At 44.6% G+C, this 23,661-nt stretch overlaps 1 protein-coding gene across 27 annotated transcripts in view; it reads left to right on the top strand.

Moving 5' to 3' along the window:
- TCF7L2 (transcription factor 7 like 2) overlaps positions 1 to 23,661 on the top strand; it is a 290,074-nt gene that overhangs the window by 161,268 nt on the left and 105,145 nt on the right. For 14 of the 27 annotated variants that reach the window (XM_040361586.1, XM_040361587.1, XM_040361591.1 and 11 more), the window contains one exon: positions 22,513 to 22,551. The exons of the other annotated variants lie outside the window; for them this stretch is intronic. In XM_040361586.1, coding sequence (XP_040217520.1) covers positions 22,513 to 22,551 — 39 coding nt within the window. The remainder of the gene's footprint in view (positions 1 to 22,512; positions 22,552 to 23,661) is intronic. 27 annotated transcript variants of the gene reach the window in all.

Here is a 23,661-nt window from a genome sequence, read left to right as displayed (position 1 = left end):
ATAGGACTGGTAGCGGCCATTTTGTTGGAGTCCTTATCATGTATTAGCGAATGCCACGCCGTCGCCATTTTCCCTGAGTCTCCTCTTTGATATCAGTCACTGCTCAGTGAAACAGACAGGACAGAGAGGGGATAGTCAAGGGAGTTGTGCGGGGCAGGCATTGGATGGCCAGTGTCATGGGCAAGTATCCACGAAGGAAGATAAAAAATATGTGTATTGATAAAAGGAGGTGTAAGCTAAAAATGTAGAAACCTAGTTGGTTTCCAAACAGGAGGGAATAAAAATGGAAAAAGAAAAACTTTAAAAAAAAAAAAAAAAAAAAAAATTACTGGGAAGGGTAATTCTTTTGTGTATATGCACAATCTCGACATTTTGAGAGTGGAAGTCCAGTGGGACGTCCATGCGGGCGGTCGGAATTAGAACACATATTGAAAAATAATGTTGTACTATCATGCATAGTATTGCGGAGTGTCATCATGCCGCAAAGCCAGAACACCGCATCGGTCAGGGACACGGAGGCCTCAATATCGAGTTCGATCTGAACTGCTTCCTAAGTGATTTCTAGATTCTTTTATATCCTACTTTCTTCTGTTTATGTTGGGTTAGTCTTATGCACTCATCTATCTTACACAGACCTGCTGTGCGTCATGTGCTGCTCCTTTTGGATACTATACCATCACAGCCCCTTTCACACCAGGCGTTACATACTCCGTTTTACTGAGTTTATCATCTTATATGCACCTGCTATACGCCAGGTGTTGATCGATCTAGTTACTATAGCATCTAAGCCGTTCTTTCACTAGATGTCACACACTCCGGACTTTAATATCCGGATTTCCCTGACCACTTCACCATCCCTCATTTGGGTTTCTATTTACCTCCGTATATATGGTTACTAACATATATTATGTATTATAGAAAACGAGTATTTCGATGTTTCTTAAACACTCTGCACAGCACACTCGGCACCGTGTCCCTGACCGATGCGGTGTTCTGGCTTTGCGGCATGATGACACTCCGCAATACTATGCATGATAGTACAACATTATTTTTCAATATGTGTTCTAATTCCGACCGCCCGCATGGACGTCCCACTGGACTTCCACTCTCAAAATGTCGAGATTGTGCATATACACAAAAGAATTACCCTTCCCAGTAATTTTTTTTTTTTTTTTTTTTTTAAAAGTTTTTCTTTTTCCATTTTTATTCCCTCCTGTTTGGAAACCAACTAGGTTTCTACATTTTTAGCTTACACCTCCTTTTATCAATACACATATTTTTTATCTTCCTTCGTGGATACTTGCCCATGACACTGGCCATCCAATGCCTGCCCCGCACAACTCCCTTGACTATCCCCTCTCTGTCCTGTCTGTTTCACTGAGCAGTGACTGATATCAAAGAGGAGACTCAGGGAAAATGGCGACGGCGTGGCATTCGCTAATACATGATAAGGACTCCAACAAAATGGCCGCTACCAGTCCTATCACTCAGACGTTATTTAAACAGGACCTAGTACTCTAGTTAACCATCCCCTGATGAAGTCACGTGATGTGACGAATACGCGTCGGGAATACAGAGTACACACCGGGAGCAGTACCTGACGGACAGTGGACGAGCGAGGTGCTCGTAGCTACGGAACCGCCTTGAAACTGCCTTATGTGAGTCTTCATTTTTAAACTTTTGTTTTAATAAATTTATTTTGCCTGGTTCACGCGATGTGCCCCCCCCTCTCCTTTTATTCCTGCACTATTTTTCTCACCACGAGCGGACGGCTCCATTCGATGCTGAGAGGAAACTGGCAGTGGTAGGAAGATTGGGATACGAGTCCGGCACTCGTGGAGATAGGCACACGCCCCTTATACAACATTGTAAGTCGTGTAAGTGGACAATTTACCACCCCTGACTGTGGAATATTTGCCTCCTTGTTGTCTGCAAGAAGTCAAAGCAACAACATCTATATCGCTGTCTTTTACATGTATGCACCACGTTTGAAACAAGCAAATATCCTTTAAAATCAGCTGGTATACTGACTGACCTGAGTATATATGTGAGTAGAGAGGTAAGCCTTTCGATTCACTATTGGTAAAGGGTGCACGATGTGTGGACCCACTTGATCACACATCATAAACTCACTATAGTTTGGCATTTACTTTACCCAATCACTCATCAATCTTTATTTCCTTGCTTGTTTTTGGAATTGTTTTTTCACCATTGATCACCCGATTTTCATCACTTTTATTTGAGCTCGCTCATTCTATATGTTGATTTTCTACACTCACTTTTAAGAAATATTCACTTAGTAGTGATAAGTGTTTTTTATGTGTTTCTCGCCACATCTTTCAAGCCAGACCACACCCAGTTCCTTTCATTGTGGGTCACCTCTACTGTCTTTACACGTTTATTATCCCACTGATCCACGGACTTCCGTCCACCCACCGCTCCCTTGCCTCGTCCTTAGTTTAGTTTTCCTACAGCGCAGACACTTTCACATTTTACACATTCAATTTATTTTTGTCTTGAGAGGACAACACCCCTGTTGTTTGCTGCAGTATCCACGTCCATCCACCCCATTGCCACCCATTTGGCCTACCCTCTCTCACCCATATCCTACACAGCGCAGGAGTCCACCCTATACATTGGTTTGAGAATTGGGTAAACTTGCCAGGACTGAAGGGTTAAAAGTGACCCTCTTGTGTTGAGGGGCCATACAGCTGCATTCCTCTGGAATCTTCTCTGACTGCCAAGTGGTTAATACATAAGAGGCAAATAGAGCAAGGAGTGACCCTATTCTAATGCAAATGGGCTGCTGGCTGCATATTGCCACAGCAGGTGATCGGATGCTGAACCTGAATGAACACAAGCAGCTTCTTGCTCAGAAATGTTCCCATAAAGGCAACGGCCTTCGCCACAAACAAAATCCATAATTAAGTGGTAATGACTGTCGGGGAGGGCATTTCCTGCCTTTTAATGACCAGCTTCGGGGGCCCTGGACCAAGGAGACCAACACCATCATTAAAATTATGCCTAAAAGAAGCGCTCTGCAAACACTAGAACCTGCTCCCCCAGAGGAGCCGGGCTTTTTGAAGGCTTCTCTGATCTACCCCTGGCATTTTTATCATTTTAGGCTTCTGACATAAGAAATAATTGCAATAAGGCACTGTAATTACTGAGCGGCCTGCAGCTAAGGGAAAGAATAGCGAGAGATGGCTGGTCTGCGCGGGAAGAGGCTTTTGGTTGTTAGGTGGTACGGGCCACGGGGGTCAGCGGTGGATTGTAATTATTGGATGTGCTGTGGAGGGATTAGGAATCTATTTTCCCTCTATGCTCTTTGTGCCTGTAAAGACAATGGGCTAGATTCAGAGACAGTTACGCCGGCGTATCAGTAGATACGCCGTCGCAAATCTGAATCTACGCCGTCGTAAATTTAAGCGTATTCTGGAAACCAGATACGCTTAAATTAGGCTAAGATACGAGCGGCGTAAGTCTCCTACGCCGTCGTATCTTAGGCTGCATATTTACGCTGGCCGCTAGGTGGCGCTTCCGTCGATTTCATCGTAGAATATGCAAATGAGCTGGATACGCCGATTCAGAAACGTACGTGCACCCGGCGGATTTTTTTACGTTGTTTGCGTAAGGCTTTTTCCGGCGTAACAATACTCCTGCTTCTATGAGGTGTAGCCAATGTTAAGTATGGACGTCGGGCCAGCGTCGAATTTTACGTTGTTTGCGTAAGTCGTTCGCGAATAGGGATTTGCGTAAATTACGTCTAATCACGTCTATTTGCGACATGATTAGAAGCATGCGCACTGGGATATGTTCGTGAGAAACGTCATTTACGTGGGGTCATGTTTTATTTACATAAAACACGCCCACCTCTCGACAATTTGAATTTGGCGCGCTTACGCCGGCAGATTTATGCTACGCCGCCGTAACTTACGGAGCGAGTGCTTTGTGAATACTGCACTTGCCTCTCTAAATTGCGGCGGCGTAGCGTAAATAACATACGCTACGCCCGCACAAATTTACGTCGCCCTACCTGAATCTAGCCCATTATGTAGCATATTTGGCTGCACTTTATTCAGAGTCTTTGGCGTCATAAAAGCATTTTTAATTTTAGCAGCAGATTTCGATTTTGTTTTAGTCTTTTGACTACAATAGCATTTTAGTTTTAGTCCCATTTTAGTCTTCTGCAATTGTTTTAGTTTTAGATGTGTTTAGTCGACTAACTCTCAAGTACATTTTAGTCGACTAAAATCATTTTAGTCGTCTAAAATCTAATGGTTTTAGGTAAATTTTAATGCATTATTTAAGCATTTCTCTACAATTTTCAAACTCATTACTGCTGGATTGAAAAATTGAATATGTTATTATTTATTTATTTATTTATATGGTATTAATGTTTGACCATGTACTACAGACAATTGTTAATGCTAGGCTTGTCAGGAACCTTGCTGTCGCAGTTCTATCAGCTTTCAGAGCGTTCTGTGTAATTACAGACCCTACGAGTGACATTCCTGGCGCCTTGTATGCTTTTATTGTGCTTTTATTGCCCAATGGTGGGGCAGTTTGTAGCACTGGTATATTACAATTGCTGTGAGTCGCCTGTATTTTCAGGTCACTGTTTGCGCTCTATAAATAACCTGTCATGTTCTTCAGGTGAGATATTCGGTATCATTTTCTGTTTACACACCTTTCACCAAAATTGTGCGTGTGGCGTGACCGTGTAGGACTGTGCGCGGGGTGCATGCTCAGTAGGCACATCAGCTAGGGATGAAGACTGAAGTTCTTTCTACTTGCTCTTCAATTCGTAGCTTGCTTTTCAAACTTACAGAAATGTAATATGGTGCAGCTTACCAGTCCTTAGATGAGGTGGCTGCATTTGTTTTTTTTGTTTGTTTTTTTCAGGCTTTTCTTCCTTTATTTTCCTCTGGTGTTTCTACCATTAATATGCTTCTTGCTTTAGTTCAGTGGTCACCAACCTTTCAGGCCTCATGGACCACTAAACTCACAATTTTGAATCCTGCAGACCAATAAAAAAATTCTAATGCCTTATACACACAATTCTCCTGCTCTCTGCCCCCCTCCCCCGGATCACACTACTGTCTTATACACACAATGCTCCGGCTCTCTGCCCCCCTCCCCCGGATCACACTACTGTCTTATACACACAATGCTCCGGCTCTCTGCCACCCCCCCTCCCGGATCACACTGCTGCCTTATACACACAATGCTCCGGCTCTTTGCCCCCCTCTGCCCTGGATCGCACTGCTGCCTTATACACACAATTCTCTTGCTCTTTGCCCCCTCCCCTCTCCTAGATCACACTGCTGTCTTTTACACACAATTCTCTGGTGCTCTGTCCCCCTCTCCCTGGATCACACTGCTGTCTTATACACACAATTCTCTTGCTCTCTGTCCCCCTCCCCCTGGATGACACTGCTGCCTTATACACACAATGTTCCAGCTTTCTGCCCCCTCCTCCTGGATGACACTGCTGCCTTATACACACAATGTTCCAGCTTTCTGCCCCCCTCCTCCTGGATGACACTGCTGCCTTATACACACAATTCTCCGGCTCTCTGCCCCCCTCCTCCTGGATCACACTGTTGCCTTATACACACAATTCTCCGGCTCTCTGCCCCCCTCCCCCTGGATCTCACTGCTGTCTTATACACACAATGCTCCGGCTCTCTGCCCCCCTCCCCCGGATCACACTGCTGTCTTTTACACACAATGCTCTGGCTCTCTGCCACCCCCCTCCCGGGTTAACACTGCTGTCTTATACACACAATGCTCCGGTGCTCTGCCCCCCTCCCCTCCCCTGGATCACACTGCTGCCTTATACAAACAATTCTCTTGCTCTTTGCCCCCTCCCCTCCCCTAGATCACACTGCTGTCTTATACACACAATTCTCTGGTGCTCTGTCCCCCTCCCCCTGGATCACACTGCTGACTTATACACACAATTCTCTTGCTCTCTGCCTCCCTCCCCCTGGATGACACTGCTGCCTTATACACACAATGTTCCAGCTTTCTGCCCCCCTCCTCCTGGATGACACTGCTGCCTTATACACACAATGTTCCAGCTTTCTGCCCCCCTCCTCCTGGATGACACTGCTGCCTTATACACACAATTCTCTGGCTCTCTGCCCCCCTCCTCCTGGATCACACTGCTGCCTTATACACACAATTCTCCGGCTCTCTGCCCCCCTCCTCCTGATTTTCCGCGGATTTTTTACCGACAGAATGTTCGCTCAAACTTGTCTTGCATACACACGGTCACACAAATGTTGTTGGAAATTCTGATTGCCAAGAGCGCGGTGATGTACAACACTACGACGAGCCGAGAAAAATGAAGTTTAATGATTCCGAGCATGCGTCATATTGATTCCGAGCATGCGTAGGATTTTTGTGCATCGGAATTGCATACAGACGATCGGAATTTCCGACAAGAACTTTTGTTGTCGGAAAAATTGAGAACCAGCTCTCAAACATTTGTTGTTGGAAATTCCGACCGCAAATGTCCGATGGAGCTTACACACGGTCAGATTTTTCGACAACAAGCTCACATCGAACATTTGTTGTCGGAAATTTCGACCGTGTGTACGCGGCAAAAGAGTCCAAAGGCTTTTACTATTGTTATTGATTCATAAAAACAAAACAGAATAACCAACGAGTTTTGGGAGCACAAGGAACTCTCTCTTCTTCGAGGTTTAGTGTTTGGGATATGGAACCTGTTCATGGTGAATTATTGATAATATATATGAATATATAATATATCAAGAAATGATCGGAAGATATGATGTATAAAGATACGTTATATGGAGATATGATATATGGAGAAGTGATATGAAGATATGATATATGGAGATATATGGAAAAATGATATGGAGGTATGATATATGGAGGTATGATATATGGAGATAAGATATATGGAGATATAATATGGAGTTATGATATATGGAGAAATGATATGGAGATATGAGTGATGAAGATATGATATGGAGATATGATTATATAGAGATACGATATATGATGTGAAGATATGATTTATAGAGATATGATATATGGAGATATGAGATATGGACATATGAGATACGATATATGTAGATACGATATTTGGAGATGCGATATATAATATGGAGATACGATTTATGGAGATACGATTTATGGAGATACGATTTATGAGGATGCAATATATGCAGAAATGATATATGGAGATATGATATATGGAGATATAATATGGAGTTATGGTTTCTGGAGATACGATTTCTGGACATACGATTTCTGGACATATGATGTATGGAGATATGATGTATGGAGATATGATGTATGGAGATATGATGTATGGAGATGCGATGTATGGAGATGCAATGTATGGAGATATGATGTATGGAGATGCGATGTATGGAGCTAAGATGTATGGAGATATGATGTATGGAGATATGATGTATGGAGATGCGATGTATGGAGATGCGATGTATGGAGATGCGATGTATGGAGATACGATGTATGGAGATGCGATGTATGGAGATATGATGTATGGAGATATGATGTATGGAGATATGATGTATGGAGATATGATGTATGGAGATGCAATGTATGGAGATATGATGTATGGAGATGCGATGTATGGAGATAAGATGTATGGAGATATGATGTATGGAGATATGATGTATGGAGATGCGATGTATGGAGATGCGATGTATGGAGATGCGATGTATGGAGATACGATGTATGGAGATGCGATGTATGGAGATATGATGTATGGAGATATGATGTATGGAGATGCGATGTATGGAGATGCGATGTATGGAGATGCGATGTATGGAGATGCGATGTATGGAGATATGATGTATGGAGATATGATGTATGGAGATATGATGTATGGAGATATGATGTATGGAGATATGATGTATGGAGATATGATGTATGGAGATGAGATGTATCGAGATAAGATGTATGGAGATATGATGTATGGAGATATGATGTATGGAGATGCGATGTATGGAGATGCGATGTATGGAGATGCGATGTATGGAGATATGATGTATGGAGATATGATGTATGGAGATGCGATGTATGGAGATGCGATGTATGGAGATATGATGTATGGAGATATGATGTATGGAGATATGATGCATGGAGATATGATGTATGGAGATGCGATGTATGGAGATGCGATGTATGGAGATGCGATGTATGGAGATGCGATGTATGGAGATGCGATGTATGGAGATATGATGTATGGAGATATGAGATATGGAGATATGGAGATATGATGTATGGAGATGTGATGTATAGATACGAGATATGGAGATACGAGATATGGAGATACAATATATAGAGATACGAGATATGGAGATACGATATATGGAGATACGATATATGGAGATACGAGATATGGAGATACGAGATATGGAGATATGGAGATATGATGTATGGAGATATGATGTATGGAGATGTGATGTATAGATACGAGATATGGAGATACGAGATATGGAGATACAATATATAGAGATACGAGATATGGAGATACGATATATGGAGATACGATATATGGAGATACGATATATGGAGATACGATATATGGAGATACGAGATATGGAGATACGAGATATGGAGATACGATATATGGAGATACGAGATATGGAAATACGAGAAATGGAGATACGATATATGGAGATATGAGATATGGAGATACGAGATATAGAGATACGAGAAATGGAGATACGAGATATGGAGATACGAGATATGGAGATATGAGATATGGAGATATGAGATATGGAGATACGAGATATAGAGATACGAGAAATGGAGATACGAGATATGGAGATATGTTGCATGGAGATGTCTGCATTGTTACCTGGGATTCTGGAGGGCTAAGTACGTATAGTTTGTGGGTGACCCCAGTTTTTGTGGCTGTTGCTTTGCAAGTTCCTGGGTGCCCTCCAACCTGCTCAGCAGACGATTCAAGAGGCTCACCCCCATCATCTCTTCCCTCCCTGAGCCCCTCTCCGATCGGTACAAGCGGCTCCTGTCTTTTCTGGCGAAGTTGCAAAGTGGATAAATCAGGTGGCGCTTCTGTTGCTACCATTAGCTATTTTTGGCAGAGGATAGGACGGAGCTTTTCCTTAAATCCTGACCAGTGGCCATAAATTAGAAGTTTAACTAGAAGCGGCGCGCTGACACACACCGAGAAAAAACAAAAAATAATAAACTAAACAGTTGGCTATTTGAACCGCGGTGGGCTTGTAACACAATAGCGCAATCTCGCCGGCGTGCGTAGACGAAGCCCCGGACTTGTGAAGTGAAAAAGCTTACGGATAATGACTCTTTCTGGCCGTCTGACATATTTCACTCCCTCTGTGCTACCGATCCGGTCACGGCGAGCAAAGGTTTGCGGTTAATGTGAGCTTTCAGCTCCCGTCTGTCTCCTTTCTACACCTTTCTCGCTCGGGTTTTTATTTCGCAGCGTAAATCTACAGTGGCCCAAGAGTCAGCCTGACAGGTTGAAATATCTTACTTTACATCCGCCAGAGAGTCACGCAGATTTACATACTTCATGTCCTCTCGCCTTGCTTGTTTTGTTAGTGAGGTTGTTGCGCAGCACTTGACGTGGAGAAAAAAAAGTTGTTTGTTCACAAAGCGAGTGTCCACTAATGGGAATGTATATATGGCGGAGAATCGTAGATTTGACCCAAGATTAATCTAGGGTGACATTTTTTTAAGCATTTTTTTATTCTATTTTTTATGTATTTTCTGATACTTTTTTTTTAATGCATTTTTCACGCTCCCCCACCTGGATTCACACTTATGTAAGGCTAGGTTCACACTACTGCGAATTCAAAATCGCGGTAAAATCGATTTCGCGGCTGCAGTTTTGCCGCGATTTTGCCACGATTTCGTCCGCGATTTAAGAGACATCTGTGCAGCGTTCAATGTAAATCGCGCCCGAAATCGCAAAAAGTAGTACAGGAACTACTTTTTGAAATCGGTGCAGCGCCGCAGATGCGGTGTCGCACCGATTAGGACGGTGCCATTGCTGACAATTGCCGGCAAATGCCGCCGATTTGAGATGCGATTTGACATGTGAAATCGCATCTCAAATCGTACCAAATCGTACCCAGTGTGAACCTGGGCTAAACCCTTAGGCCGGGTACACACGGACAAACATGTATGGTGAAAGCGGTCCGTCGGACCGTTTCCACCATACATGTCTGCCAGAGGGCTTCTGTACGATGGTTGTACACACCATCGTACAGAAGTCCGCGCGTAAACAATACGCGGGGCGTGTCCGCGGTGTCGCCGCGTCGATGACGCGGTGTCGCCGCGACAATGACGCGGCGACGTGGGCGGCCCGCCTTTAAAATGCTTCCACGCATGCGTCGAAGTCATTCGACGCATGCGAGGGACGGCGGGCGCCTGGACATGTACGGTAGGTCTGTACTGACGACCGTACATGTCCGAGCGGGCTGAATTCCAGCGGACTGTTTTAAAACAAGTCCAGGAATATTTGTCTGCTGGGAAAAGGCCCGGCGGGCAAATGTTTGCTGGAATTCGGCCCGCTCGCGCCCACACACGACCAAACATGTCTGCTGAAACTGGCCTGCGGGCCAGTTTCAGCAGACATGTTTGCTCGTGAGTATGGGGCCTTAGACCGCATTCACACCTAGGCGTTTTTACGCCTGTAGCGCTACGCCGCTGCCGCCAGAGGGCTGAAAACAGATGTCCCTCTATGGAGATGGTTCACATCTCCACGCCGAACGCCGGACACCTGTCGCCTGCCGCGTGAAAAAAGGTCCCGGACCTTTTTTTCAGGCGTCTTCGAGCGTTCGGCTAGGAGATGGCAATCATCTCCATAGAGGGGGTCATCTTGGGGCACATCTAGGCGGACAATACCGGCGTTTTGTCGCCGCAAATCGCGGTACAAAACGCCGCTATTTTTACCGCGATTTGCGGCGACAAAACGCCGCGATTTCGTCCGTCTAGATGTGAATGCAGCCTTATTCACATAATTGCCACCTGTGTTCTGCTTTAGAGAGCCCATTTATTTCATTGGGCTGCCCTACCCACAGAAATGCGAGGAATAAAGACGATGCCCCGGATTCACAAAGCACTTGTGCCGACCTATCTCGAGATACGCCGTGTAAGTGCAAATACGCGCCGTCGTATCTGTGCGCTATGCCCAGAAAACTAGATACGCCTGAAAATAGGCTTCATCGGACGGACGTAACTTGCCTACGCCGGGGTAGAGTGGGCGCATATTTACGCTGGACATATTTGGCGCACCCATTGATTTTCTATTCACATATGCAAATGAGGGAGATACGCCGATTCACGAACGTACGTACGTCCGACGCAGTGCGCGTAAAGTCATTCGTCCGGCGTAAAGTTAAGCCCCATAAAGGAGGTGTAACTCAGCAGCATCCATGCAAAGGTCTGCACCAGGGAACTCAAACCGCCGTATTTTACGTAGGACGTGAATATGGCTGGGCGTAGGTTACGTTCACGCCGTAGGCAGTAATCCGTCGTATCTTAGGGAGTAGATCCGACGTGATTCTGAGCATGCGCACTGGGTTGCGTCCACGGGACGGCACATGCGCCGTTCATTATACGTATCTGTCTAAGCCTCTGCCCATCATTTGCATGGGGTCACGCCTCATTTGCATGGCTCACGCCCACTTCCACATACGCCAGCTTACGCCTAGGAAACCCAGCGCAGATTTGGCAGCACTGGCTTTGTGAATCCAGTGCTTGCCTCTCTGCACTGCGTCGGCGTAGCGTATATTAGATACGCTACGCCGGCATAAATATGCGCCGATGTATGTGAATCCAGGCCTTTATGTCTATAGATATATCTATATATATCTCTCTATATATCTATAGATATATATCTTATATAAATCTATCTATCTATCTATCTATCTATCTATCTATCTATCTATATCTATATATAGCTATATCTATAGATATAGATATATATATATATATATATATATATATATATATATATATATATATATATATATATATATATATATATATATATATAGATATATATAGATATATATATAGATATATATGTATGTATATTGATATATATATATCTATAGATACACTATATATACCGTATTTATCGGGGTATTGCGCGCTCCGGCGTATAGCGCACACCTCTAAAGTGGACCCGCATTCCTGTGGAAAAAAGATTTTTGTACTTACAGTTTTGTTGTCTTGCGCGGCGTCCATCGGCGGCCTCGTCGGGTCCGGCGTCCGTCTGCGGCTTCGGGTGTCCTCTTCGTCGGGCCCGGCGTCTTTCTGCGGTGTCCTCCCTGCTCGATCCCCGCTTTCCCGCGCCGAGTTTGAATACTGCGCCGGCATAAACCGAGCGCAGTACACTCATGTATAGTCGGGCAGGCTCGGCTACTGTCGCGCTCACGTCCTGTACGTCCAGGACGTGAGCGCGAGAGGAGCCGAGACTGCCCGACTATACACGAGTGTACTGCGCTCGGTATATGCCGCAGTATTCAAACTCGGCGCAGGAAAGCGGGTATCGGCGTATATCGCGCACCCACGATTTTGCCCTGATTTTCAGGGCAAAAAAGTGCGCGGTATATGCCGATAAATATGGTAGATAGATAGATATATAAATGTATGTCAATGTTCCAAACAAGTGAACTGTTATGGCGTTTAGCCCTCGTTCACATTGAATGTGGCTTTGAAATCGTGTAACTTCATCTGAAATCGCACAATGTCAAAGCCGAATTTCAGTGCGGCTTCATGCACAGATGTCTATTGAAGTCGCACCCGAAGTCGCCAAAAGTAGTGCAGGAACTACTTTTGCAAACCGGTGCGGCGCCGTAAAGTCAGCGTTGCACTGATTGGTGCAGTGGCATTGCCAATAGGCTGCGACTTGTCATGCGATGTGACCTATCAAATGGCTCCAATGTGAACGAGGGCTTAGACAGGTTTTCCCCATACAAGTGAACGTTCCTATTATCAGCATTGTTAATCATTTAGAAAGTCCAGCAAGTTCCTGATCTGCGACTTGGCGACTCTCCTCGGCGCGCAGTCATTCCTCGAGTCCCCTGCTGGCAGTTCTTGTGGTTTTTCTTTCTCATGCTGTGAAGAAGGTTTATCATGGGACGCAGCCTGTTCCCGTCCTGGAGGTTGTCCCCGGGTCCTGCCTTCCATGGACGGGGTCACGGCCTCTGGTGTCACAGCCCTGGAAAGGGAGGGCGGTTCTGTGGCTACTAAAATAGAGAGCGGCGAATAAGGCGGCTGACCCCGCGCGCTGGTCACTGACTAATCTTAGAAACCTTTTATGTGTGTGAGCTGCTGACAGAACACATGTGACGGTCACTCGGCCAAAATCGTACTTTATCCATAAAAGGTTCACCGGCTGCCGGGCCCGACGTCTTCCCATGTGGGGTTTATAGCTGAACTCTGTGCAGAAGGAAAGACGCAAATCAACGCAGCTCTGTATTCATAAATACGTCGTTAATTGTATTTCCTGGCACCTGAATGTGACTGGCATCAGCCTATTGCAGTGCCTGCTCAGCTAGAATCGGAAGATCAGCGCAAGGAGCCAATCCGTTTCTGTGCTGTCAAGGAGCGTGCTGATAGGCGGAGAGAGCAGAGTGGCTGAGAGATGAGCTCAGCACTGAGCTGCTTCTCTTTTTTTCTGTCCAGTCACAGGCTGAATGATCTGGACTCAGAGGAAGTGGGTTGAATAATGTTGAGCATCAGTCTGAGGACATCTAGTGGCAGAAAAGAGGTACTGCTGGGAAAATCAGAAGATAAATATTACTGCAAAAGCTGTTTTTTTTTTATTTTAATGTGCTATTCATTTTTAATTTGTTGTGTTTGGCTGGAGTTCTGCTTTAGAGCAAAAATTATAAAATGGGCCTGCAGCTTTTTTTTTGAGTTGGAAAGTTTCATAACTTCTTTTTTTTTTTGTTTGCAGTATGAAGCCAGATTAGGGAGATTTGAGCTTGTTTCCCATCCCAGTGATACGTTGTGACAACTTTACATGCCATGTGTCTCTGGGACAGGAAATGATGGGAATTTCCCCAGCGGAGACACAGGGCCATATCCACAGAGCAAGTACGCCGGCGTATCTACTGATACACGGCGTACTTTCAAATTTCCCGCGTCGTATCTTTAGTTTGAATCCTCAAACCAAGATACGACGGCATTTGGGTGAGATCCGACAGGCTTACGGCTTTGTACGCCTTCGGATCTTAGATGCAATACTTCGGCACCTGCTGGGTAGGGGTTCGCGTCGTTTTCTGCGTCAGGTATGCAAATTAGCGATTTACGACGATCCACGAAGGTACGCACGGCCGTCGCATTTTCTAATGTCGTCTGTAGTCGGCTCTTTCCGGCGTATAGTTAAAGCTGGTATTTTGCGGCGTATAGATAGACTTGCCATGTTAAGTATGGCCGTCGTTCCCGCGTCGAAATTTGTTTTTTTTTTTGCGTAAGTCGTCCGTACATAGGGATGGACGTAACTTACGTCTAAGTTAAAAAAAATTACGTCATTTCGCGCAAAGCGCAGCGGGAAATTTCTGGACGACGCATGCGCAGTTCATTCGGCGCGGGGGCGCGCTTCATTTAAATGAAACCCGCCCCCTGATCGCCGATTTGAATTCCGCCGCCAGAAATACACTACGCCGTCGTAACTTACGGCGCAAAATCGTTGTGGATTCGAAATTCCGCCAGGTAAGGTACGGCGGCGTAGCGTATCTCTGATACGCTGCGAGGATCTAATTCTATGTGGATCTGGCCCACAGACAATATATAAAATCTGACAGGGTTCTAACCAGGGTGGATTTGATTTTCAAGTCTATTTAAATCACAATTTAAATTATGATTTAAATCACTAGTAAATCAACTTGATTTAAATCATAATTTTTAAAGAGCAACTGTCATCTCTGTCCCGCAGTGGCTCTTCCCCTGACCCGCTGTTGACCCACCGAATGTCCCATTCGCTTTACTGGGACGGCTGGTGACGTGGCGGTGACACAACAAGGTGAGGGACGTGGCGGCAGCAGCTGGTGAGTGGATTCCCGCTAACAGGCGCTGCCATGATGGGTCTGAAATGACAGGTGCTCTTTAAATATAAGGACTCATTCTTGCTGGTAGTTCAAATCTTTAATATTTGCAAACAAAATGAAGGTTTCCTATTTAGAATAATAAGCTGTCAGGTATGTAAAACAGCGATATCCGAACCGATTCAATCATACAGTTTGTAGTGTACATAGATTTGCAAATAACTCACGGTTACTGTGAAGTTGTGTGAATGCATCAATGCAGTGCATGTTATCTCAGCTTGCAGAGCTTGGATTCATTGAATGAGTTTACCAAAAATGTAAATATTGCAGAATATACAGCCCCATGCTACATAACTAAGCTCCATTTCATGCTGAATAAACTAAATTATTAATGTATCTTAAATAGAAAACTATCTTTTAGATCGATTTTTACTCCAAAAGCATTTAATCAAAATAAATTTGATAAAAAAAAATCTATTTAAATCCCCCAAATTTTTTTTTTGGATTTATATCCAACCTGGTTCTAACTCTTTTCATGTTAGTCTTTAACAATTTTTTTTTTTTTTTTGTAGATATCGACGGGTGGGAGTTGCAGCCTGTCACCAGGGGAGGGGTTTGGGGATGGCTTGGGCGGTAATACCTGTGCTATTTTATCCTGTCCCTGGCCCCGCCCTCCTCCCTCCCCTTCTCCTTCTTTGTGACCGTAGAGAGGGAAAGGGAGTAGTGGTGCGGGGAGCCAGCGCCCTCTGGTGGTCGGAGGGTGGCAGTGCAGGTTGTGCCAGCTTGCTCTGCAGCCCGACTCCCAGCAGGTCACAGACCGGCACCCCTGCCTTAATGGATTGAGGAGTGGGCATTCTATTGCATGCAGACCAATCTAGGTAACGCCCACGTGTGATGCTGAGCCGCCATGATTGAAAAAAATTAAATCCAATCAATCAAAAGGGCAGGCCAGGGACAGTCAGGCTGGGGTCAGAAAGACTTGATGATGCTGGATGTCCTCCAGCCAGGAAATGAGGTGGGCTCTCTCTGACTTGCTGCAGCTTCTAATGCACAATGTGAGAAGCTCACAGTGTGCAGTGAAATCCGAGTAAGTTGTTTCATACGCCGGTATAACTGTGCAAAACAGAAGGGAAGGCCGGAGTTGGGGTTTAAATTTGGGTGAGTAGAGAAGGGAGTGTGGTCAGTCTGGGAAGGTTTTATTTTTTTTATCGGTCAGTAATAAAAATCTGATCCTGCAATTTAGCGAATACGTAGAAGCCACATAAAACTTGTTCCAGGTGAAGGTCACATGGCGCGTTCCAAGTCCGCACTCTCGGAGAGCGCGCCGTGCCTCGCTGATCCCTCCATTGGTGACACTTTAGCCGCGGTTTCTCCAGCTGGAGCCAAATTCTGGAGCCTGGAACTGGATGGCCAAACCAAAAGTAGCGAAAGCGTCCGAGGCGGCGAGAGTTAACCTCTGATTGGTGCACTGAGCAGGCTGGCAGTGGCCTGGCAGGATTTATCCTGATATAAAACTCTCTAATGCAGCCGAATCCTCTTGGCTGGGATGAGGACTGGCTGGAATTCCAGAGAGAGCGCACCATGTGACTCGCCGTCCCAGGGGGACGCGGCCTTGTGCTTCCCACGTCTCATTTAAAGGGACACTACACCTTTCCTAAACATGTGTATTGGAGGAGCTACATTCCACTCATTAAACCCTTACAGACCACTTAGACCTATAGGTAAGCCTAGATTAAGACTCACCTGTAGGTGCAACAAGTATATCCTAAACCTACACGGTTAAGGAGATATTTACAAAAGACATGCACTGATGTGTACGGCACATGCGCCGTAGACAGCGGCGTGCAGGCGCACTGAGCGTTCCGTTACTAACGGCAATCATGCCATTACTAACAGCAATCATGCCGTTGGTGGCAGCACCCGTGCGCATGCGCTAGAGTGACATCATCGCGGCTCCAACCAGTTACAGCGCCGGAGCCGCGATACGAGGAAGACACTCAGGGAAAGATGGCGGCGCTGGAGGAGATTAACCAGCACCGCTGCGGGGGCTTCAAAGTCAGGTAAGTAATACATAATGAGCTAGTATGCTATGCTTACTAGCTCATTTTGCCTTTTTCTTGCAGGGTTTTTTTTTTTTTTTAATTTTTTTTTAAGAGGGTTTACTTCCTCTTTAAGACCCCTTTTTACACTGAGGCGGTGCAGCGTTAGTGGTAAAGCATTGCTAGTTTTAGTGAAGCTTTGACGCTGTTATAGCGTCACTTTTCGGCCGCTAGAAGGGCGTTTGTAACCGTCGATAGCGGCCAAAGAAAGGGTTAAAAGCGCCCGTGTTGTTCATTTCAATGGGCAGGGCATTTTGGGAGTGGTGTGAACACGGCTCCCAAACCGCCCCAAAAATGCTGCTTGCAGGACTTTTTTTCCCGTCCTGCAAGCGCACCGCCGCGGTGTTAAAGCACTCGAGCTCTTACACTGGGGAGGCATGAGAGGCGCTTTTCAGGCGCTATTTTTGCAATAAAACACCTGAAAAGCACCCCAATGTGAAAGGTGTCTGAAGCCTCGTACACACTACCGAGGAACTCGACGGGCGAAACACATCGTTTTCCTCGTCGAGTTCCTTGTGAAGCCGTCGAGAAACTCGACAAGCCAATTTTCTCCATTCCCGTCAAGGAAATTGAGAACATGCTCTCTTTTTGGCTCGTCGAGTTTCTCGACAGTTTCCTCTACGAAAATGTACACACGACCGGTTTCCTCGGCAAAAAAATATCTCCCAGCAAGTTTCTTGCTGGTTTTTGACGAGAAACTCGGTCGTGTGTACGAGGCCTAAGAGTTCATGGTTGAAGAAAGTCAATGGAATTCATATGGGGCTCATTGATTGGGTCAACCAAACTAGGGTATCCCTTTATTTAAGGACCCAAAGCTAAAAATATTATCTCCAAATCCATTTATCGTGTGTATTGTTCCTTGAATCTCAGTGTGCTTTCTATATTTTTTCCAGATCTGTGCAGTAATCCAGTGTGAGACTTTTCCTGTAATAAAGACCGCTCACTGCTGCTCTCTCTCTCCTTGTGCAGAGAGACTGGTCTTGTCTTCACACACAAACAGAGCTTAGGCTGTCAATCACAGATTGTGTGCCCTCTCTTCTTTACATCAGTTTAAAGTGCAGAAATTATATGGCTTGTCTGAGCTTTCAGAAAGGGGGGGGGGGGGGGATCTGAGGTTACACACTGCAGAGCTCAGTGAGAGCTGATTGGAGAGGAAAAGGGACACACCCACCATCACACAGCACACAGGAACAGAGCTGAGGCTATCAATCACAGGCTGTGTGCTGGAGCTCCCTCCCCTGTGTCAGGAACACTTGTCAGAAGAGATTTATGCTGAAGCAAACAGAAATCACACTTAGTGCTCTGGATGCAGATAAGCACACTTGTATATTCCATGTCTGAGGTTTACAACCACTTTATAGCAACCAGCCTGACCTGGACTGGAACTCTGACACCCAAATTCATAAGTTTGGTGTCTTTGTGCACGTGTAATAATGCCTTCTTTGCGAGGTGCGGCGAATACAGCGGATGGCACTCTTGAATAAATTGCGACTCAATTGTCTGCCGGTTCCATATATAATGCGCAAATCAGAACGGTTGGCGGGGCCTTGGACGCATTCCGGCGGTTAAGAGCCGTTAGATAGTCTGCACTCGGCTGGCTCCGTTCAGCGCCCGTGAAATCTCTCTCTGTGTCCTTTTGTTGGGACGATTGTATTCTCTCCCTGGCAGGGACGGAGACTGACACAGAGCGAACGAGCTGCCAGCCCTGTGTACATATTGACAGAAATCAGGTGTGTCACAAATAAGGGTTACCTTGTTTAACCAGCGGATTATCCAATTGTTTCAGCCTGCGAGGGGTTAGTATCCGGCACGGCCAGATTTGCTTAATATAACATTTCGCCGGTGCCACTTTCAGACGCTCGTTTAACCCTTCGCTGCCTAAACAGGGTGAAGGGCCCGATATATAGGAGATTAATATTCTGCCAATTGGGGGGGTATTGTTATTATCTTTTAAGGCTCCATGCACACTAAAGCTGATAAACTGCAGTTTATTGACGTTTTTTTTTCTTCTTAAGCCCATAAACTGAACTCTATGTTAGCCTATGTGCCCATGCACACCTGGGCGTTTTTTTTAGTGTTAATGAGCTTTGGAGTATATTGGCTTTTTTTTGAACACCCGAAATTTGCCTTCAAAGTGCCGTCTTTTGGCGGGAAAAAACGCTGAAAAACGCAAAACGCTGAAAAATGCAGAAAAACGATCAAAAACGCCAGTATCGGCGTTTTTTTGCATGTTTTAACCCATTGGAAAAAAAAAAAAAAAGCTACACTGAAAAACGCTGATTAAAAAATCCTATTTTCTTCCTTATCCATTGAGGGACATAAGTAGTCATTCACTGTCAGGTTATACCGTCGCCTACAGGAGGATAGGATAGTAGCAAAAAACAACTGTGTCCCTCAATGAACTTCAAGAAAAGGATTCAATGGCGAGTCCAAAAATCCTGTTTTTGTTTTTTTGGCCATTGAGGGACACAGGTAGTCATATACTGTCAGGTTATACTGCCACCTAGAGGAGGATAGGATAGTAGCAAAAAAACAAATGTGTCCCTCAATGAACTTCAAGAAAAGGATGTACTGGTGAGTGAAACAATCCTATTTTTTTTTTGTCCATTGAGGATCACAGGTAGTCCTATACTGTCAGGTTATGCTGCCACCTACAGGAGGATAGGACAGTAGCAATAAATGACTGTGTCCCTCAATGAACTCCAAGAAAAGGATTTAATGGTGAGTGCAAAAATCCTATTTCCTTTCTTGTCCATTGAGGAACACAGGTAGCCATATACTGTCAGGTTATACCGCCGCCTACATGAGGATAGGGCATTAGCAAAAAACAACTGTGTCCCTCAATGAACTTCAAGAAAAGGATGTACTGGTGAGTGAAACAATCCTATTTTTTTTTGTCCACTGAGGATCACAGGTAGCCATATACTGTCAGGTTATGCTGCCACCTACAGGAGGATAGGACAGTAGCAATAAATGACGGTGTCCCTCAATGAACTTCAAGAAAAGGATTCAATGGCGAGTCCAAAAATCCTGTTTTTGTTTTTTTGGCCATTGAGGGACACAGGTAGTCATATACTGTCAGGTTATACTGCCACCTATAGGAGGATAGGATAGTAGCAAAAAAAACAAATGTGTCCCCTCAATGAACTTGAAGAAAAGGTTTGAATGGTGAGTGCAAAAATCCTATTTCCTTTCTTGTCCATTGAGGAACACAGGTAGCCATATACTGTCAGGTTATACCGCTGCCTACAGAAGGATAGGGCATTAGCAAAAAAACAACTGTCCCTCAATGAACTTCAAGAAAAGGATGTACTAGTGAGTAAACAAAACTATTGTTTTTTGTCCATTGAGGTAGTCATTCACTGTCAGGTTATGCTGCCACCTACAGGAGGACTGGAAACTAGCAAAAAACAACTGTGTTCCTCAATGAACTCCACAAAGGTTACTGTCATCGGGTTATACTGCCTCCTACAGGAGACTTGGACACTAGTAAAAAAATGACCTTGTCTCCCAATGAACTCCAAGAGAAGGATTTTCCTGTGAGTGCAAAAATACCAATTTTTTTCCAGTTCATTGAGTCATATACATGTAGTCATATACTGCTGCCAGCAAGAGAATTGAGCACCAGCAAAAAAAAAACAATTGTTTTCTTTCTTATCCATTGAGGGACACACATAGTCATGATCTGGGGTTGATTTACTAAAACTGGAACAGCTGTGCGTAGTAACCAATCAGCTTCTAACTTTAGCTTCAGCCTCTATGACCAAATCAAGGGGGTGTGGCTGGAACGGTGCTGGCTGGGGCCACATTCATCTACATGTTATACTGCCACCTACAGGAGGACTGAATACTAGCAAAAAACAACTGTTGAACAACTTCAATGAACTCCAAGAAGGTTACTGTCAGGTTATATTGCTGCCTGCAGGAGAATTGGACACTAGCAAAAACCATCTGTGTCCCTCAATGTATGTCACTTCTGTCCGCTCATTCCCCACAGTTACAACCTGTTCCCCTACCCTATTAGATTGTAAGCTCTTTTGAACAAGGCCCTCTTAACCCTCTTTCTTTTTATTGTATTGTAACTGTAGTTTCTCCCTTTTATATTGTAAAGCACTGTGTAAACTGTTGGCGCTATATGAATCCTGTATAATAATAATAATAATAATAATAATAATGCAAAAATCCTATTTTCTTTCTTTTCCATTGAGAAACACAGGAATTCATATATTGTTGGGTTATGCTGCCGCCTACGGGAAGATTGGGTGATAGCAAAAAATGACTGTGTCCCTCAATGAATTCCAAGAAAAGGATTTACCTGTGAGTGCATAAGTCCTGTTTTCTTTCTTGTCCATTGAGGGACACAGGTAGTCATATATTGTTGGGTTATGCTGCCGCCTACGGGAGGGTTGGATGATAGCAAAAAATTACTGTGTCCCTCAATGAATTCCAAGAAAAGGATTTACCAATGAGTGTTTTCTTTCTTGTCCATTGAGGGACACAGGAAGTCATATTTTTGGGTTATACTGCCACCCAACTGAGGAGTAAAGCTAGCCAAAAGCGACTGTGTCCCTCAATGAACTCCAAGAAAATCCTATTTTCTTGTTCATTGAGGTTCACAAGAAGTCATTGGCTATCGGGTTATGTGGCCACCTACAAGAGGACTAAACACTGCCAAAAAATTGTCTGTGTCCCTCAATGAATGTTTCCATTTATACATTTCATTTACCTTCTCATCCATTGAGGGACACAGGTAGTTTTATACTGTCGGGTTATACTGCCACCTATAGGAGGACAGGATACTGGCAAAAAAACAAATGTGTCCCTCAATGAACTCCAAGTAAAGGATTCAATGGCCATTGCAAAAATCCTATTTTCTTTCTTATCCATTGAGGGACACAAGTAGTCATTCACTGTCAGGTTATACTGCCACCTACAGGAGGATAGGACAGTAGCAATAAATGACTGTGTCCCTCAATGAACTCCAAGAAAAGAATTTACCAATGAGTGCAAAAATCCTATTTTCTTTCTTGTCCATTGAGGGACACAGGTAGTCATATACTGTCAGGTTATACTGCCACCTACAGGAGGATTGGACACTAGCCTAAAAAATGAAGTGTCCTTGGGTCTCTCAATGAAAAATGATTTACCAACTAATGTAAAAATCCTATTTTCCTTCTTGTTTATTGATGGACAAAGGAAGTCATATACTGTCGGGTTAGGCCGCCACCTACAGGGGGACTGGGCACTGGCAACATTTGGCAGTATATGACTTCTGCGTTCCTCAATGGACTCCAAGAAAAGGGGAAAATTGTATCAAATACTTACCTTGATTTTCCTTTCCTTTCCCTTTCATGTAGTATGCTGGCATAGATTGGCACCAGGAAAGGAACATTACGGTAAGCATTTGATACAATTTTCAGTTTTTTGTGTTCTACAATGAAGTTCAAAAAAAGGATTTAGCAAAGAGTATGAAAGTCTTATTTTATTTTTTTCGTCCAGCAAGGGAAGTTGTATACTGTCATTATCAGTTAGTGGCCAGTCCTTCCGTAGGCAGCAGTATAACCCAATAGTATATAACGTCCTGTGTCATGTATAGGGGTGGGAAGGGGTTAAAAATCACTTTCACTTACCTTACCCCTCACTCTCTAGTAGCCAGTGCTCTTCTCTTCCCTCCGATGCTTTGGGTGGGCCCTCGCCGTCCTCACTCACAATGTGCTTGATGATGTCAGAGTGTTGGTCCTACATTGTACTTGATGATGTCAGAGTGCTGTTCCTGATGATGATGTCAGAGTGCTGTTCCTGATGATGTCAGAGTGCTATTTCTGCATTGTACTTGATGATGTCAGAGTGCTGGTCCTGCATTGTACTTGATGATGTCATAGTGCTGGTCCTGCTTGTACTTGATGATGTCAGAGCACGACCGACAGAGCACCAACAAGAAGCAGCTTCTGGGCAAGCGATGGGTAAGGTGAGTTAGGCACCCTAGACAAAAAAAAATGAACATTTATCCCATCCTTGCCCTGCAGGGGGAGCCCCACTGCAAGGGTAGTTTGATCAGTTCCCCGGAGTTCAGCTTTAAATCCACCAGTTAACCCTTTCCAGGTCACACCGCAGACTCCAGACTGAATGTGAGTGACGTTGGCGCTCATTAAGGAAGGGATCATTGTCGGGGACAGATGGAGTCTCTAAATTAGTGTCATTAGCATAAAACTGATTACAGCAAAATGCTGATTTTAATCTTGTTACTTTTCCTGGATTTTGCTTTTTCGTTTTATTTATTTATTTATCTCGTCTGTTTGCCCTCCTTGCTCTGCTTGCGTTTGGTTATGTGATATTATGCCGTGTTGGTTCACTTTATACCAACTTCCTGAGATGGCAATGAGGAGCGGACACTATGTAGGAGAAGGAGCTGCCCCTGCCATGCTGACCATGCCCCCCCCCCCTTCATGATTATGCAAACCAAGGGAAACTCATCTGCAAAAAAAGTTGATTGTGCCGCACAGTGG

Source organism: Rana temporaria, chromosome 8 (genome assembly GCF_905171775.1).
Source record: "Rana temporaria chromosome 8, aRanTem1.1, whole genome shotgun sequence".
Classification (NCBI taxonomy): domain Eukaryota; kingdom Metazoa; phylum Chordata; class Amphibia; order Anura; family Ranidae; genus Rana; species Rana temporaria.
Note: the sequence above shows the minus strand (reverse complement) of the source record. Positions and strands in the feature narration are given on the sequence as shown.